This window comes from Aptenodytes forsteri, unplaced genomic scaffold (assembly GCF_000699145.1).
Source record: "Aptenodytes forsteri isolate BGI_AS27 unplaced genomic scaffold, ASM69914v1 Scaffold34, whole genome shotgun sequence".
Classification (NCBI taxonomy): Eukaryota; Metazoa; Chordata; class Aves; order Sphenisciformes; family Spheniscidae; genus Aptenodytes; species Aptenodytes forsteri.
The window spans coordinates 370,556-388,400 of record NW_008795038.1 but is presented as its reverse complement, the minus strand read 5'-3'; the positions used below and the strand labels follow the sequence as shown (position 1 = coordinate 388,400).

Here is a 17,845-nt window from a genome sequence, read left to right as displayed (position 1 = left end):
GCCGGTAAAGCGGAGGGCCCGGCTCCTTCCAGCCCCTGTTCTGCCTCAGGAGAGCCGCGTTAGGGAGCGCTTTGCCCGAGGGTGGTGCAGGTCCAGCGCCGCAGCCCTCCGTGCACCAGGGCTGAGGGGCGGTGGCTCCGCACCAGTGTTCTTCTCTTGTGTAACTGCAGCGAAACAGAATTATTTACAGGGAATTACAGCGTGGGCTTGTCCAAGGGAAACAGAGAATTTCTGAGGGAGCGCAGGGCTCTTCCCGAGTGGGCAGTGGGTTTGGGAAGGCTGGCGTTACAGACCGGTCTAACTGCAAGAGCAGGGAGATCTGGTAGGCAGGAGCAGAGTAAAATACAACAGTGGCTGTTTTTTCTGGGAGGCATTGCAATAAAGTGCCTTTTCCCAGGATATTCTTGCATTTCTTCTGTTACTTATTTATACGATCGTAACGCCCAGAAATCCTAATTGAGAGTGGAGATAAATGGTGCTGGCAGGTATCCATAGCTTTGTGAGGGAAGAATTGCGTTAACTAGATCAAAATAAAGAGCATGTCCCCTCTGAAAGTACAACAGTATATGCAAATAAATCTGCATAGTCTCTGTCTTCTTGGCTCGGCCCTCGCAATTATAACAGCGTTAAGCATTTACAGTAACTCTGAAACATGCTCTTAGTCAGCTCTCCTTTTTCCTCTCCCTTTTCTGCTACTTGAAGAAAGCTCTCCCCTTGGGAAATCCGCATTGTATTGTGGAAACAGTGAAATTCTCTCTGGGTGGTGTTGGCTCTGCTAATACTGGGTCAGCAGCGGTGCAGAGTCCAGGGAGTTGGTTAACTTTGTCAGTAAAAAGTCCCCCTGAAATTCCCAATTCATTGCTTAGAGCCAAGAATATAAGAACAAAGGTAATCTTCAGGGCTTTCAAGGGACCAGGGTTTTGAAGGCTTGATTGTAATTAGCATAATTAGTGTAGAATTTTATTTTTGCATGGATAGAACTGAAAGAAAAAAGCAAAATAATCCATTGATTTTAAATATAAAATAAACACTGGTAAGAAAGGTCCCCTTTTCCAGTCTGGAATAGGCTGAAAAGCAAACATTCTTTTTCGGGTTTTGCTGAGAAATCACTTTTTCCATCTAGGGATTATTTTTTTTTTAAGTGTTGCATTTCGATTGATTTATTAATGAGCGAAAGCCTAGGTATGAGGTGCCCCTTCTCTGCATGGATTGTAAAAATCTGCCATTCAGCTTTTGGAATATTTTCCTTCCTTAAAATGAAGGTAACATTTGCATCATTGAGCAGCATACGCTCGGCTCTAAATGATTTGTTGTGTTTGGCTTCTCGGGAGCTATGTGTATTTTATTCATAAGCATCGAACTGCTAACTCTGCCACTGCTACCTCACTGCAACAAGAAGTCACAGAGAAGGACCTTGCTTGGGTTTTACCTAAGCAGCCTACACCTGTCTGGAAGTCTCATCCGTGAAAAACAGATCGCTTGTCTTTTAACTGAAGGTGTATGTTTATCACATTCCAGACTTTGATTGGGTAAAAGAGATTAAAACACACATTAATTCACTACAAACTTCTGGGGTTTTTTTTTCCCTTCCCATTTGCATTCAAAATAATTAACTCAAGAATTCTCAGTTTATTTTGTTTCCTTTTTGGTTTAATTTACAGCAGTTGGGGGGAACCCTTTGGAGGTAAGCGGGGCTGTTTTTCTAATGCCCCCTCTTGCTGGCTAAAATCGCTCGGCTTCCCTTCAGGCCATGAGGACTTGGAGGAATGAATTGGGAGCAACAAAGCCCCCAGTGTAGTGAGGCTTCTCGCTCAGCTGCCGCCCTCCTCGGCGGAGCGGGGCAGGAAGGCAGCACCCAGCGCCGCTGCAGAGGTGGGTCGTCCCGAGGTGCCAGCCGCTCCGCCACACAGGTTGGCTTTTGTCCATGAAGATTTGGGGTGATAAACCGGCGGCAGAGGTGGACGCTGCATGTTCTACCTGCGCCGGCTGGTTGTGTGTGCTCTGGGAAGGCAGGCAGGGTGCTGTAGAAGTGGATTGCAATAGCCCCGTAAAGCATAATAAATTGTTTTGATCTTTATTTCTCAAGGACAAACCAATTACGCCTATCGGAAGGCAAAGCTGCATAATCGGGTTTCCTTGAGTCCCTCGTTCCGTTGTGTTAAAATATCTTATTTGTCAGGCTTGTGTTCGCAGAGTTAATGTTAATTCAGAGCCCCGTCCCTGATCGTGAACTTGTTGTTACAGTCCAAGGTCAGGGGGTGAATGTAGAAGTGGCTGCCCTCCCCGCAGCGTGTGCCGGTGAGGTGGCCAACGCGTAGATGGCTGGTAACCACAAACCTTCTTCTGCTCTTTTCCTGTACGGGGGGAGGGAGGGATTCCAACGCTTTTAAGATGTAAACAGCTTGTTCTTTGAATATCGTTAATAACATTGACAATAAGAAGAGTGACTAACAATAATACACTGACTTTTAGAAGCGCTGTTGAATCTGCTTCCTGGTGCCGAGCATGAAAGGATACAATTATTTTTCATAACCTTTTATTTTCCCTTTATGGCAAGCTAAGCAAAGCAAGTTTGTCAGAGGCAGAGTGCTCCTAATTTGGTCTCCAGTGACCTCTGCAGCCGTGATTGGCAGTCTGGTGTCAGGAAGGAACTTGTGCCTGTGAGATAGAAATGAGCAGAACAAATGCCGTAGGACAGCTTGGGTTCCCTGGAGGACACGGGCTAAAAAAGGTGAAAGAAGTGCAATTACAGGAGGTTTTCAGCACAGAAAGTTAATTAGCTACTAAATAGCATTTAGTGCAGTTCAACGCAGGGAAATTTATGTTTTGAAAGCAAACAGATCAATGGAAAGCCTGTGGAACAAGCTTTTGGAAAGTCCATGTTGACATTCGTGTACTTTGTACTGTAACGTCCTGGGCAGTTGTTCACAGGTTTCCCTAACAAATAGGAAGAATTTGTTTCCATGCGTGTTTGCAGACGTATAGATACGCTTCCACATGAGGATGTTTTGACATTTAATTTCAGAAATTCTGGTTAGGCTTTCATCCAGACTATCTAACACCTTTTTCCCTGTTCACCGAGGTCAGTGTAAATCGATTCTGTTCGGGCTCTCTGAGGCAAAGGAACTTCAAGTTCCAAATATTTTCAGCCAAAGGGTGAATTTAACACAATTCTTAACCTAGTTACTCATCTGTGCTGGTCAGATGCGAGTAGCTGGTGCGACTGCAGCGTTTCACTGTCAACATCTGGCTCTGCATGGCCACGCTCCTCTGGAAGCTGGTGCCATCCCACGATGTCCTTCCAGTCTTCCTCTGCAGCGTGACTTGGAAGGACCAGAAATATTTCGACAAATTTTTTATGATCCCAAATTACCAATCTGTTTTCTTTTGCATGTCTTTTATACGCCACTGAAGTCAGCGTGTTTCACAACTCATTATATATGTATATTGTCAAGGACACTTTTTTTAATCAGAACAATAGATTTGGGTTCCAGCTGCCTGATATTACCTCACTTTGTACAGTCACTACACTAAATTTTTAGGCATTTCAGGATAGCTTTGAACTTTTATTGATGGATTATTTATTTGAAGCTATCTGTCTTAGACATTTTAGGCAGCTGATGCTGCCATGAGCTATTTCACCTTGCTGGAAAGAAGAGGAACCTAGAAGGTCAGTGCCTGTGGGGAATAGTGGAGAAACAGAGAAATGCTAACCCCTGGGGAGGAAAAGGGGCATGTAATTCCCATTACATGGATGCTCATACATTATGATGATACTTATTGTCTGTAAATGACGCTTCACAAGCCGGCGTGCAGGAATAGCTCGGGCGGTAAGGAAAGCTGTTATTAGCGAAGGCGTGCTTTAGTACAATGGTGATGGAGAGCCAACTGAGGAGGGTTTGGTTCTTGCAAGAGGCTCTCTGGGAATCAGGTGGTGCACGCTGACAGCTTAGGTAACTGCCACATCGTGACTATAATCTTCAGGCCCTTTCCCTCTTATAATTACATTTGTCACATCATGTCGTAAAATGAGTTATTAGATCTCTGTTGCTGAGATAGCCTTCCCATGTAATTGGTGCGGGTCTCTGCCCTGGCTCTGTAACAGAAATAATAATTGGTTTTATCTCTCTTTATGCAGTAGGTGTGTACAAATGCTTTGACCGAACAGTAAGTCAGGTCCCATTACTACATTACTCCACGTCGAAAGTCGCACTTGCCAAGTGTGGCTGACCTCCTCGGATCGGGCGTGCACGAGCGTTCCCGTGCGGTGGGAGGAGGACGGTGGCTGCCTTATGCAAGCGCTTGCTTTCTTAGGGGCTGCCAAAGCTTGAGGAATGTAGATACGGTTGCTTGCTGTAGTTGATTGTTGAGTGGAGAAAATACATCACCACCTGGTCTTGCTCAGCAGCAAGAATGAGATGTATTTTGAGACAAAAGAGTAATGCGACTTCAGTAAGGGGAAAAGGCTTAAGTGGAATCATGAATATGTCTGTGGGTTTCCTGCCTCAGGTTTTGCTAATCCTCCTTATTTTTTTTCCCCTGTCCCTTTTATTCCCGTGGACCATTGCACTTGTCCTCTTGTTTTGCTGAGCAGTGCTGTATACTAGCTGGCGCTCTGTTTTTCCTGGATCCCACAACCCGAAGTCTCTCTGGAATGTTCCTCCAGCTATTTGCCTTGCAGTGCTTCAGCTCCCTGCTTTTGCAGGGCACTCTGGTATAAATCCCTCATCTAGCAGATATAATAGCCTGACAAATAATACATTGGAGAATTCTTCCCTTGCATCTGTGTATCTTGTGTGCCTAGTTAGAGGACTCCCCAAAATCCACAAAATTAGCATTGATCATACTACTTGTTGTTACTTAAGTACAGAATAATCTCAATATTAAAAATATTTTACAAAGTAGTCCAACAGATTAGAATCATTTCAATTTTTTTCAATCAATATATACAGGAAAAAGTAATTTTAAACACAGTGAGGTTGTTTTCTTAATTTCCACAGTGACTAGGTATGCCCCAATGTCTGAGGTGGTACTCTCTCTGCATCTATACTGTGTATGAATGTACATGTTTATTGACCTCTCCGAAGGGCACGGGGTGCACAGATGGCTCTTTCAGATTTCATCTTCTACATCAGTGAAAACATTGGAATTTCCCTGGGCTGCACACTCTGAGGCACCGTGCTTACACTCACTGGCTTTTTGCTGTCCAGAAAGGGTAAATCCACTTTAGCAACGTGTTGCTTCAGATTGCTTCCGTGTATGTTGGATGCGTGCACAAGCTTGTAACTAGTGGCTAAATGTGAACTGTAAACATTTGTCTTGAAGAAGCATTTCTAGAAAATATAACATTGCCAGCATCTTTGTGACTGGGCTCTCCAGCCTCTGAGTTTTCGGGTAGCTACTTGTGTATCTGAAGCAGATTTTGGTTACGTAGCGAGTAACTGCAGCTGGCAGTAGCGTTCTGTACTGAGGAGCTACACGATTCCCCGGGATCAAAGCGAGCCTGCCCAGCTCTACTGGTAACTATCGTTTCTTGGCAGTCGTCTCTCTGCCACTGGTCGTTTGAGATGATGCTCTTGAAGAATGGGCACGTTGGCGTCTGTGACGAGGGAACAGCAGGGACAATGATCCTCACAACCAACACGTCTTCCAGCTCTTTGTCATACTGACCAGTTCATCTTTGCAAGAGTTTTAGAAAAATGGTTGCCTCTGCTTAGTCTTTGAGCTGGTTTGAGTCATCTCTTCCAGGAAAATCCTGTGTAACCAGCTGTGGCTGTTATGAAGTGTTGCTCCATAAATACCAGCTGCTTATAGCAAGCAGTTCAGCACAAGTGTCTTGTACCAGGACTCCTATTACTTCTGCATTAACATGAGATACTGAATGTTGTAGGAAAGTGTTATATTTTGCAGCTTTATCAGAAAGTAACGCTTGATTTTTCACAAAGGCCAGTACAATTTTCATGGAATTATTCACAAGGTGCAGGTGATGGTGTGTAGCTGTGCTTGTGAGGCTGGAAGTATCCCGGTATCTACCCTAGAAAAACTGCTGTCGTTCGTCCTTGAGTGAGTTTGGGTATGTCGTATGGTCCCTGCTCGCATGGCGATATTGCCGTGTCACTTCTAAGACCTCAACCTCCAAATGGCTTGAATGTAAGTTTTGCTGTGATGCCTTCTTTCAGAAAAATGGAGCAGCAGAACTTCATGAACAGAGTAGCGAAGCCGCTCTTTTGGCTGAAAGTAAAACAGACTTCGTCTCATCTACATAATGCTGCAGAACTAGAGAAGAGGGCTCGGGGATTTGTTTCCCATGCGTGTGGGCACTAAGGTTTTGAGTCATACATTTGAACTGGGCGGCTCGCAGGGGGCTTGGTTAAAAATTTAACCCACAACTAACTGGGATGTCCGGAGACCTGTCCATTGGAATGCAATGACCTGAACCATGGGTAGACGCTGCAAATAAGGCTCGTCCCTGTGGAAGAGGCACTGTAGCCAGGCTTGGAAAGCATACTGATGTGGTGTGCTGCAGATGCATGCTCAGTGTGTGATTTTCAGCGTTCAGTGCCTACATTGTTAGATAAGCGGATTAGAAAACATTGCATAAAGTGGCATTGCAGGGGGCTGTCTTTATACCTGCTACTTGCCTTGTTTTGCAAACCCTGATTTCACAGCGGAACCCATTCAGAGCTTGCGCTGAGATTGTTCACATGTATTGGCCTTTTTAAGAATCAAGGGGTCACAGTTTCAGATTCACTTAATTCTCAAAGTAGTGATATTTTTCTTTTGGGATCAGGGCTGGTGGCGGGCATGTGGGTTTTTTTAATCTAAACTCAGTTTACTCTTAAAGATAAATATCTGGGGCACAGTGAGCTCCTAGCATATTGGAAAACGGCTGGGTTCACTTTCTCTACTTTGCGGCGGGTTAAAGAGCTCATGCGTAATTTCCCGCTCCTTAACTCTCCGAAGTTTCAAGTTTGCAAGCGAAAACCATTTGTCTGAAGTTTATACGCATGAATCCAGGCTTGTCAGGTCCACTTGCAAATGCGTAATAAGAAACTTGAGTTCAGGGGAAATACCTTTGGATCTTACTGGTCACTGAGGGAATTTTCCAGAGGAGATCCCCAGTCAATGCTGCTGTCTGAATGCGCTCACTCCTCCTGTCCCTGGCCCGGTGCGGGGCAGCTGAGCTGCATGCTGAGGAGGTTGCTTGAGCTTTGGGGCAAGAAGTCTCTTCCTTTGGAAGTTATTCACTGAGTGCTGCTGGAGCTGCTGAAGCAGCCTGTCGAGGACCTGTGCTTCTGCAGTCATGTTTTTTCAATGGCCCAACATTTTCCATCCCAAGGGGTCATCAGTCCCAGAGGCATAATGGTTTGAAGGGGTCCTGCAGCTCAGGGCTCTGTGGTGTGGGCTGGAGGGCAGGCAAGTGCCTGCTGGACTGGCGGGATCCCCAAACTGGTCTTTGTGCTGCGACGAAGGAGCAGAGGACGGGCTGTTCCTCGGAGCAGTCTGGGCTGTTCCCACTCTGGGCTTCTTAATTTTGCCTTCTCAAAAGTCAGTATTTTGAGGAATGGTTTTCGCTCTCCCCGGTTCTGTGTGGAATTCAGGAGCAGACCAAAAACAGGATCGGTTTTTTGGGATGGGAGGGAATTAGTTTAAATAACAATAATTTAATCTCTTATGTGGGCTGTCGGTTATTGACTCCTTAGACCTGCACTGAATTCCAATTTCAGAGCTCTGTCAAAGGATTTTTAACTTGGAGCATTTGTGGTTATTGCATGTAAATGCAGTCTTCTTTGGCTGATGTCTTGTGGGGCTTTCTTCCTCCACGCTCTTGTCTGCAGGGACACGTGTGACAATCGCATGACCTGCTCCACCAGCTCTGCCTCCAGCCTCGACACCAGTGCCCAGTTCCAGGAGAATAATGGGCAAACGCAGAGCACCAGATGGGATGAACAGCAGAAAGTGTTTGCCCTGGAGCAGGTCTGTGGTGTCTTTAGAGTGGACCTGGGACAAATGAGATCCCTTCGCCTCTTCTTCAGGTAACGTATTATTGTGTGTGATATTTGTGTGTGCTCTGGATCAGTGCGCACTGGGCTCTGGGGGCAGATGGCTTCTGCAGTCCTCCTTGGAAGTCTTTCCCTAATGGTTGTCTGCAGGAAAGCAAGTGTCAGCCTTCCCCGGGAGAGCCTCTGAATTACAGTTATGGGGCCTAAAGGATTTTTTTCCCTAGTAAGGTAAAGGTTGCTCTTAGCTATCTTACCAAAAATGTTTAAAATAACCTGGAGGTGTGGAAAACATCTCTTTATCTATGGTACCTTCTCCCTTGCCTGCCCCTCACCAGGGCTCCTCTAGGGTCCTGCTGCTCTTAGCCTCTTCAGTTATCTTTCAAATTATTACAAAAGTTATTAAAAACATTTTTACTCTCTCTTTTTGCTCTCACTCCCTGCTTCTTTAGACAATGCTGTGTGCGACCAAGTCAGCTCATCGCTAGGAGCTGACTTTGTGTACTGCCTTAATGTTGCTGGGGCAGACTTCTTGGGTTTTTGTTCTCGAGGGAAGACAAAATTTAATTCCTTCACATGGTGGAAGGGTAAAAGACTGCCCGTTACCAGGCATGAGTGGAGCTTCTTGGGGAAAATGGTCACTATGGCCATATCATGGAATCATAAAATATCTCAAGTTGGAAGGGACCCATAAGGATCATCGAGTCCCAGAGCTGTAAAATTACTTCTGCGCCCTGTTTTAAGGGACGATTTCATGCTACGCTTCTTTTTAATTTGCTTTCCACATCTCTTTCATGTGATGTTTCCCCTTCCTCGTTATCCTGGGCAATAAATGCAGGTTGTTCTCCCCCGTTGTTTTGTCCCACAGCGACGAGGCATGCACCTGTGGACAACTGGTTGTTGCGAGCAGGGAGAGCCAGTACAAGATCTTCCATTTTCACCATGGTGGCCTGGATAAATTGTCTGAGGTGTTTCAGCAATGGAAGTACTGCACAGAGACCCATCTCAAGGACCAGGTACCTGAGCAAGGCTCATGGGGCAAAGAGGGTTTTTCTAGCAGATGTTTCACGCTTAGGTTTTTAGCCAGGGGAGTGTGTTGGAGAAATGAAGCTATAAGTTCATGTCACCAAGTCAGGCAGAAAGCTACAATGTGTTGGATGTTGTTTAGGATGCAACTGCGAGTCGGACGTGAGGTCTCTGTTGTGCTCGCTTATCCCCATCCATTCCTGTTCTGCCTGTGGAATATGGGGGAAGATAATCCAGAAGACTTGCTTGGGTAGTTATTTTGCTAGACCCGACAGGTCAGCACTGTGCTTTAGGCATGTAAGGTGGCTGGGAAATCTGCAGTGGTAGGTCTGAAATTCTGTCAGAGTCTTTCATCCATTTTGTGAAGCGTAGCACACTGCATTGGAAAATGTTTTGACAAGGCATCTTGCCATATTTTGTTCAATCTACATACAAATGTGATAAGAGCTCTTTAATTATCTGTTTAAGATACTGTATGTGCTTATTAGAAACAGTGATTTTTAAATTTCCATCCTTCCCACAGAGCCCCCTGCTGCTTTTCTTATTATGGTCGCATGGGCTCACTTTTTGCATTGAACAACCTTTGATTTTTAAATTAAATGTCAGCTGCAGTCTTGCACTGGGATCATGAGTGCCCTTAGAGAGCCTGGCAGTGCAGTTCCCTGCTTGCCTAACAGCAATCCCTTTGTATATGGCCAATCATATGTAATTTATTGCAGGCATTCCTGGCAGGGTGAAGTTTTGCTGTAAGCAGCATTAATTCAGTTTCAGGTCAGGGATAAGATTGGGGGAGGAATGAAAACAATTTTTTTTTAAGACGAAGCTGTTTTGTGGTACTCAGATTTTTAATTATTCTAATCACTCTTGCTATTGTAATGGTTGGAATTTAAAAAAAACCCTCCCCAAGTGCAGCGCCTCAGTGCTTAATCCTACGTGAACCATGCAAAAAGGTTTTCCTGCTCTGAAAATTGCTGGGTTTCATACTCTGCTGCTATCTCTGGCTCCTACCTCCAGTTTTTTGTTTTGTTTTCCCCCCGTTCAGCAGCTTACTGATGAGAAAACATGTATGCAGTTCTCCATCCGCCGTCCCAAGCTGCCCTCCTCAGAAACCCACCCGGAGGAGAACACGTACAAGCGTCTTGATGTGTCTGCCTGGCTCCATCACCTGAATGAATCCGGACAGGTGGAAGAGGAGTACAAGCTGCAGAAGGTGAGAGGGCTGGCTGCTGCGGTTTTGATCCTTTCTCTCCTGCCGCAGAGTGCGAGTCCCCAAGTGGAAGCTGCAAGAGTTTGTTTTCATGCTGGGGGCAAGAACTGGGCAGTTGAGAGCATAAAGACTGGCATATAGTGCTTGGCTGGAGGTCTTGCTGGGACTGCAGATGAGTCTGCTGCAGGCAGGATGGTAGAGCATCTCTCTGACCGAGGAGGGTGAGCTCTCCGGCTTCTGCTGCCGGTTGGAATTAGTGAACCAAAGTGTCCAGTGCTAGCCGTGTTTGCAAAATGCAGTGTGAACAAATCAAAGACAGAAAAATTGAGATTAGTGTATGAAATAATGCAGGGCTTGCAGGGGAGCACTGGGTCCAGGTCCTGAGAGAGAAGTTTGCAGTGAAATGCAGTGTCTCCAAGGTTGGGGATTAAGCCGTGACATGAGAACGACACGTTAATCATAGAGCCTCTCCAGGGGGGGTTATTGACATTGAAATGAGCCCGATTTGTGTCTTGTCTGGGAATAGAAGGCCAGCACTTTCCCTCTAAACATGTGCAAATTGCAGGAGCTTGAATCAAGGCGTCACTTGTCAGGAAAGAACTGCAAAGCCACCAAAGCATAGTAGCGGGCAGTTTCTTGTTGCTGTTTTTGGGAATGTTAAAACTGTACCAGTCATAACTTTTGCTCCTTCTTCCAGGCCATTTTCTTTGGTGGGATTGATATTTCCATCCGTGGGGAGGTGTGGCCCTTTCTGCTGCACTACTACAGCTATGAGTCCACCTCTGAAGAAAGGGAGGCACTGAGACTGCAGAAGAGGAAGGAGTACTCTGACATCCAGGAGAAAAGGTAACAGACCAGCTTCATCCTCTCCTGCTCATCTCTCCTCAGGCCTGATGTCGCAGTAATACCACTGGTGACGTACGGTGTCTCTGCCTCCTTCGTTTCAGAAGAAGCTGATTGGAGTAGAGAAGCGAGAGGGATGGTAAAGGAGGTGTACCAGGCACAGCTGACCTCTTGAGGGTCTGGAGCTAATACCATACAGCTCAAATATTATCTTACTTGGGTTTTTGTAACAGGCTCGCCAGTACCACGTAAGGAAGCTTATCTCACAGGCAAGACTACCAGCTTAGCATGGTTTAGAACACTGAAGGTGAAAATGGGATCTTATATTTCTTTATAAATATATCGGTTGTAAAAATAGGGAAGAAGAAGAGATATCTAATTCAAGGAAGTTATTACTGCAAGAACTGTATGTTGTAAACTAGATGTGGGTACATTTAAGCCAGAGAAGGACAACAGTATTATTAATTAGGAGACAATCAAAACAGAGTGGTGGGTTCTGGTGTGCCACCCACAAGGAGCAGTGGAGAGCAGAGTCCGACTGCTTCTGAAGTGGAGTTTATCGCAGAAAACACATCATATCATCCCATTTATAACCCAGGAGGCTCCTTCTAGTAATCCATTTGGAAAGAAAATCTGCTGTTCTGAACAGACCTGCTTGTCTGTTTTTCAGGTGATGGGACAACTCCGTACAGGAATAGTTTTTCTCTGAAAACTAAAGCTGAAATAAGGCTTTTTGTTCCTTGTGGCAATCATATTCCTCTCTTGGCAACGCACTCCTGTTGCTGCTCAATTTTCAGGCTTTCGATGACTCCAGATGAACAGAAGGATTTTTGGCGTAAAGTACAGTTCACAGTAGATAAAGATGTCGTGAGGACTGACCGCAGCAACCAGTTCTTTCGAGGGGAGGACAACCCAAATGTGGAAACTATGAGGTGAAGTGTCTGATTCTAGTGTCCCAAACAACGTGTCCTACTGAATGTGTAGAAACTCGGTAAGCGTCCCTGGCCCAGGCTGCCTAGGTTGCTGCCTTGGGAATGCTGAAGAGCACCGTGCATGTGGCGGCTGGTACCAAGTGATGCAGAAACAAGGACTTCTTCCCCAGTGCTTTTACTGCTGCTTTAGCCATTTACTTCTTGATATAATAACCCTGCTCCCATCACCTAGCTTCCCTGCATACATAGGCACAGAAGAGGTGTGAGCCTTCTGTGGCTATGGGAGGGTCATCGGTGCTGCAGCAGGGTTGTGGGCAGTTGCTTGGGTCTGTGGTTCTCCTGATGGGGTGGAGGATGAGCACACCAGAGTCTGCTTCATGGGTGTGTGACTTGTAAATGCGTGCCTACAAAACAGTTGGATTTCATCTAACAGTATGGCTTGGAGCCCCATGGATGTGTAGGCATCATCTCTCCTTTCCCATGGGCCCTTCGTTTCTGTCCTCTTAGTCTTTTTAAATTCTCCTTTTCTTTTTATATTTTGGTGTCTATGTATGCAAAACCTTCTCCTGGAGTTTATTTCACTGGACTGATGTTTGCAGCAGGGTTTATCTGTATGTGTTAAAGCACCTTACAGTAGGGTTGTGTGTCTTTGTACCTGAGATGAACTGTGTTGCTTGTTCCTACTGCACTGTTCCCAGCGGGCTGGCCTGCAGTTGGAAAACAGGAGCCTAAGGAGTTCTGTTCAAATCCATTGTCTTAGGCTGCTGCGTGCTCTTCAGAGTTCTTGTCCATCCAGGAGCCTCTTTGGATTGATTCAAAATGTTGTAATCCTAAAAAACGAGAGTTCCAGTTAGGTATAGCGTTAGTGTATCTTTGTTACGCTTCTAGATTTAGTTGTTTTAGGGAAAGCGATTCTGTGGGATGCAACATGCTGTACAGGTGCTCAAAAGTTCACAAGCCTCCGGGTGGAATTGCAAGTTAATCTTTTAGATGGCAGGAATGATCTGTTGCTTTTCTGCACTCTGCCTGACTCAGCCTGTATGGTGGGAGTTTGGGGTAGAAGGGAAAGGGTGCTGCGCTCAGCTGTGACGTGCCCCCTCCGTGTCTCACCTCTCCATTTGCATCTCTTCTCCAGGAGGATCTTGCTGAACTATGCAGTATTTAACCCAACAATTGGATACTCCCAGGGGATGTCCGACCTGGTTGCCCCACTCCTGGCAGAGGTCCTAGATGAGTCGGATACTTTCTGGTGCTTTGTAGGATTGATGCAGAACACGATCTTCATCAGCTCACCCCGGGATGAGGATATGGAGAAACAGCTGGTGAGGCTGAATGCTGAGCTCCCTTTAGCCCTGTCTTTAGCTTCTCCTCTCCCCAGTCAAATTAGAAGAATGCCATAGAGCAGTTACCTGGGCTGTTGAGTTCCAGCGTGCCGAATCACACTCCAAAGCCACAAAATACCTGATGGATAAAATTGATCCTGGGTGATTGGGACACTCCAGAGGCATTTATAGCCAATAAATTGTCAGAGTAAAGTTACCTGGGCTATGCTAAAGGGTGCTAATTCAAGGAATCTTTTATGACCAAATGTATTTAGGATGCTGCTTGCTTTCTCTTTGCACTTCTCTCAGGCAGTGAAGACTCGCTGGTTCGTTTTTGTCCTGATTCTGGGGCATTTGGTGTGAATGAGGCAGAGGAGTTGATTGAGCTGCAGCCCTCTTCTTTGTGGTGGTTTTTTTAAGGTCTTAATATTTTTAAAAGATTTTTAAAACGATGTCCAAACGAAAAGCTTTATATATCTGACAGAGGTTCTTAAAATAAGGTGATCTTGTTTAAAAATGGGAACTTTTTAGGTTTTAACATGAGTGTCAGTTGTTTTCTGGTTAAGATCCTGAAAAATCCATTCTAAACCTGAACACTCCTGTCCGGGTCAGGATGGCACCAATTTAAAGTGGTAAACTTGTGGTGGAAACCCCATGGGAGGCTGCTGGTGAGGTGCAGTTAGTTAATGTACAGATTTATGCACTCTAATGTGCCTGTATAGCCAGGCTTTCCAAAATCACTTCCATATTGCTCGGCCTCTATTGAAATGAAATATTGCCAGAGATAGCGATGTCCTTTCTTTTCTCTAGTTTTTAAGGCTCTAGCTGCTTTCCTCAGCCTGAATCCCTCCCCTTCTTTCTTTTCACAATGTAGCTGTCATGGGATTTTTCTTCTAACCCTCCATCCTTCCTTGTGAAATAGCTGCCGTCGCCTGTGAGCTCTGGCCTTTAATGATAGATCCAAGCGTGCTCCTGGCTGTGCTGTAATAAACAGGCCATAAAGCTGGAGCTTTTTGTGAGAGAAGAGAACTGTGGCCAGCTCTGCGGGAGCCCAGGTCTGGCACGCTGTGGGGGGCTCCCCGGGATGACGGGTGAGGGCGGCGCGAGTCCTTGTGCACGAGGCAGTGGCTGAGCTGAGAGCATCTTTTCCAGATGTACCTGCGAGAGCTGCTACGGCTCATGCACCCGCGCTTCTACCAGCACCTTTCTTCCTTGGGAGAGGATGGCCTGCAGATGCTTTTTTGTCACCGTTGGATCCTCCTCTGTTTTAAACGTGAATTTCCAGATGCTGAGGCTTTGCGCATGTGGGAAGCATGCTGGGCTCACTATCAGGTTAGAGAGCTGGAGATGGGCACAGCGCACACCGGGCGGCACTGTGTCCTTTGCTGAATCTTCACCATCTCAGCAAGTGTTGCAGAACACTTCCTTAAAGGCTCTTAGTAGCAAAGTATCCAAAATAAGTAGGTGTTACAAAGGGTCTGTAACTATCAAAGAGGTTTATCTATGTAGCACGGAGGATGGACACCTGCCTCTCCTACTTGAGGATGTCCAGGCTTCAAAAGGAGGTTTTTCAGAAAGTGCTGAACATCCACTTCTGAAGTTCAGACTTCTCTTACACAGCTGGAAAACTTCTTCCCAAAAATCACTAGTCTGCTTTGAAAGCTGGGGTCCAAACCTTGCTCCCATGCTCTAAAAGCAAGAGACTTTGACTCAGCTGCGATTCAGAATTCACCAATAACCCATTTTCAGTATATCACTAGGCAAAACTGGAAGGAGCACAAAATCTCTGCTAAGGACGTGCTTGCGGAGGGTGGGAAGGTTAAGTCAAACCCCTGCCTCCATGTGCTGTACTCCAGCCCCTGGTTTCTCATTGCAGACTGACTATTTCCACCTCTTTATCTGTGTGGCCATCGTGGTGATTTACGGGGATGACGTCATTGAACAACAGCTGGCCACTGACCAGATGCTGCTGCATTTCGGCAACCTGGCTATGCACATGAACGGAGAACTTGTACTCAGGAAGGTAAATGCCTGTGTGCTTATGTGGGCCGAGACTCAGGCCCAAGAGATGAGTCAGGGCGTTGGGAAAATCAGGGAGTGATGCTTCATCTTCCGCATCTCCAGTATCCCCCTGCTTGTCTGGAGCCTGGGAGGGTAGGATGCTGCTGTTTACCTGGAAACAAGTTTTGCAGAAATAAGGGGTAGCTGTAGAGTGCTTAGGAGGTAACGGTATGGTTGGGATAACCCTTGCACATGCTCAGGGAAACGGCAGACAGAGCCGTTCGTCTTTGTGCCAGGGCCCCCAGTCCATCTCGGGCTGGGAGTGACTGCAAGGCCGTGGGATGTGCTGCAGCGTGCGGCGGCTCCTGTGACCTGGCAGTGTCTCCAGTGCCTTGTTTCACCTTCAGGTTTGTGTTCAGGAGGGATGCTCCTTTGCTGAAGCTTTGACTCTTCTAAGGTAGCTAAACAGGAGGATGGGACGGGAGGCCACGGGCTACCTCTGCTCTCCGTGTTTGTCCTCTGGTGAGGAGTGAATGACTTTGTCTCTCTCTCCCCTCTAGGCGAGGAGTCTGCTCTATCAGTTCCACCTGTTACCCCGCATCCCCTGCAGCCTGCATGACCTGTGCAAGCTGTGTGGGACAGGAATGTGGGACAGTGGCTTCATCCCCGCTGTGGAGTGCTCTGGCCATCACCCAGAGTCCGAGAGCTGCCCGTATGGGGGACTGGCGGAAGTGTCTTCTCCTAAACCAGGAAGCGAAGGCAAGAGAGGCTTGAAAACACGGGACGTCTTTGCTTTCCGAAAATAGCTGTAGAGGAACAGGGTGTGACAGCGGAAGAGGGCAGGGAAGGAAGGATGTGCATAGGAAAAGATGTTGAAGACAAAAATGGAGGGATAGCTTGTCAAGGCTCCTGAGAAGACTGAAAGGTGGAGAACGGACAAGGAATGAAATCACTACAGGGAAAGCAAATTCCAGTGCACTGGAATTTCGTTCAGGTGGAACCTGAACGAAATGCATCAAACCAGGAACAGTGTTTGCACGTGTTTGGATTTGATTTTGTTAGAAACATGAAGCTTTTCTAGGTCTTAACAAGGACTTTTTATTCTGCCTCTGGGATTGGACTGGTTAGCAACCAGAACTTTGTTACTTGCTGATGAGAAATGAGAACACTAAAGAGAGCCAAGTACAACCAGCAGCGTTTGTGGGTCAGGTGGAAGGAGCAGAGCTGTGGCCTCTCTCTGCGATGTCCCTTCATCCAGAGCATACCGCACACACGCACTCTCTGCTTTAATCAAAACGTGCAGCTCAGTGGCTTCTCTCTAAAGCCATAAAGACCATTTTAATTATAATCTGCCAAAAATAAAACTGCAGATTATTGGGATTGCAGGGAAGGTGTCTGCTTTGTTGGCGAGGAAGAACTGGTCACCTAAAGGTCTTGTCTCTCGCCTTTTCTTTTTTATATGGTATACTGGCTGGCATGATTTTTTTTCCATTTGTACAGAAAGTGTACAGCCACAGGTCTTAAAGCACTGCTTTTCTGTAGTCAGGGTATTTCATAGACAACTTTCAAAGTTTACTTCTTCACGACGTTACAGCAAAGCTGTTTCTTTATGCTGACAACTACAGACTTTAGGCATTTGTTTATGGAAGTCTGTTGTTTCCAGTATGTTTCCCAATGTGCTTCCTTTGGCTCTTCTCAATTACTGAATATTTACTGTCCTTACCTGTCTTTGCCATAGGCTGTAGCACATACACTCCAAGTGGGCTGTAGGCTCTTCAGCTGGTGCCAGTAGTGCACCCTCTTCCCCACCCCAAAGTGAAAATGAAACTTGGTTTGTTGCAGTCATTTTTGCTGAGCTCCGTCCCTGATAAAGGTTTCCCTTGAAGTACTTTTGAAAGGACAGCATGTTTCTCCTCTTGTCTTCTATAAAATTTGCCAACTAGAAGTGGAGCTGGGGCCTTGAGCACAGCCGTGTTGCCAAATGTCCTTACCAAATTCAGTGGCATCCAAAGGTGTGTCCTGAGCCAGCGTTTGTGCCAAACAGAGCCGGGGGAATAGTTTCCTTGTAAGAATGAAAAAGGAGACGCGGTGACAGTGGGCTGTACCGGCTTTGCTGCATCCCTCTGCATGGCGTATGAAGTCTTGCAGCCTTTCCTGGTTGTCTTGCTCCCTCTCACTTCAACCACGCTGCTTCTCTTATACAACTGCGTCTTGGTCTGGTGGGGTGCGAAGTCCATGCTTACTTTTCAGCTTTGCCTATCAGGCATGTTTGTCCTGTTAGCGGCACGTGTGGAAAACCCCATATCCTCATGCGTAGTGCTGCAGCGGGTTCCTGCATCTGACAAGCAGATTTCTCTAAAAATCTTGATGCGAGGTCTTACCCACAGCCTGTTGTGGAGCCCACGTGCTGCGTACCTGCTGGGAAGGGAGGCTGGCAACTGGGACGCTTTGCGTGAAACCAACACGTACCAAGTCCGCGCTGCGTTCGTAAGGGGAGGAAGACTTGACCCTACG

At 46.4% G+C, this 17,845-nt stretch overlaps 1 protein-coding gene across 4 annotated transcripts in view; it reads left to right on the top strand.

Moving 5' to 3' along the window:
* Positions 1 to 16,223, top strand: part of TBC1D16 (TBC1 domain family member 16) — a 28,798-nt gene extending 12,575 nt beyond the window's left edge. For 3 of the 4 annotated variants that reach the window (XM_009276808.2, XM_009276807.2, XM_019471411.1), the window contains 9 exons: positions 7,839 to 8,036; positions 8,869 to 9,016; positions 10,069 to 10,236; positions 10,931 to 11,079; positions 11,874 to 12,008; positions 13,144 to 13,330; positions 14,483 to 14,662; positions 15,207 to 15,353; positions 15,892 to 16,223. In XM_009276808.2, the coding sequence (XP_009275083.1) occupies positions 7,839 to 8,036; positions 8,869 to 9,016; positions 10,069 to 10,236; positions 10,931 to 11,079; positions 11,874 to 12,008; positions 13,144 to 13,330; positions 14,483 to 14,662; positions 15,207 to 15,353; positions 15,892 to 16,137 (1,558 nt within the window). In that variant the 3' untranslated portion in view covers positions 16,138 to 16,223. The remainder of the gene's footprint in view (positions 1 to 7,838; positions 8,037 to 8,868; positions 9,017 to 10,068; positions 10,237 to 10,930; positions 11,080 to 11,873; positions 12,009 to 13,143; positions 13,331 to 14,482; positions 14,663 to 15,206; positions 15,354 to 15,891) is intronic. The other variant, XM_019471412.1, reaches the window with a different exon arrangement.
* Positions 16,224 to 17,845: the final 1,622 nt, after the last annotated feature.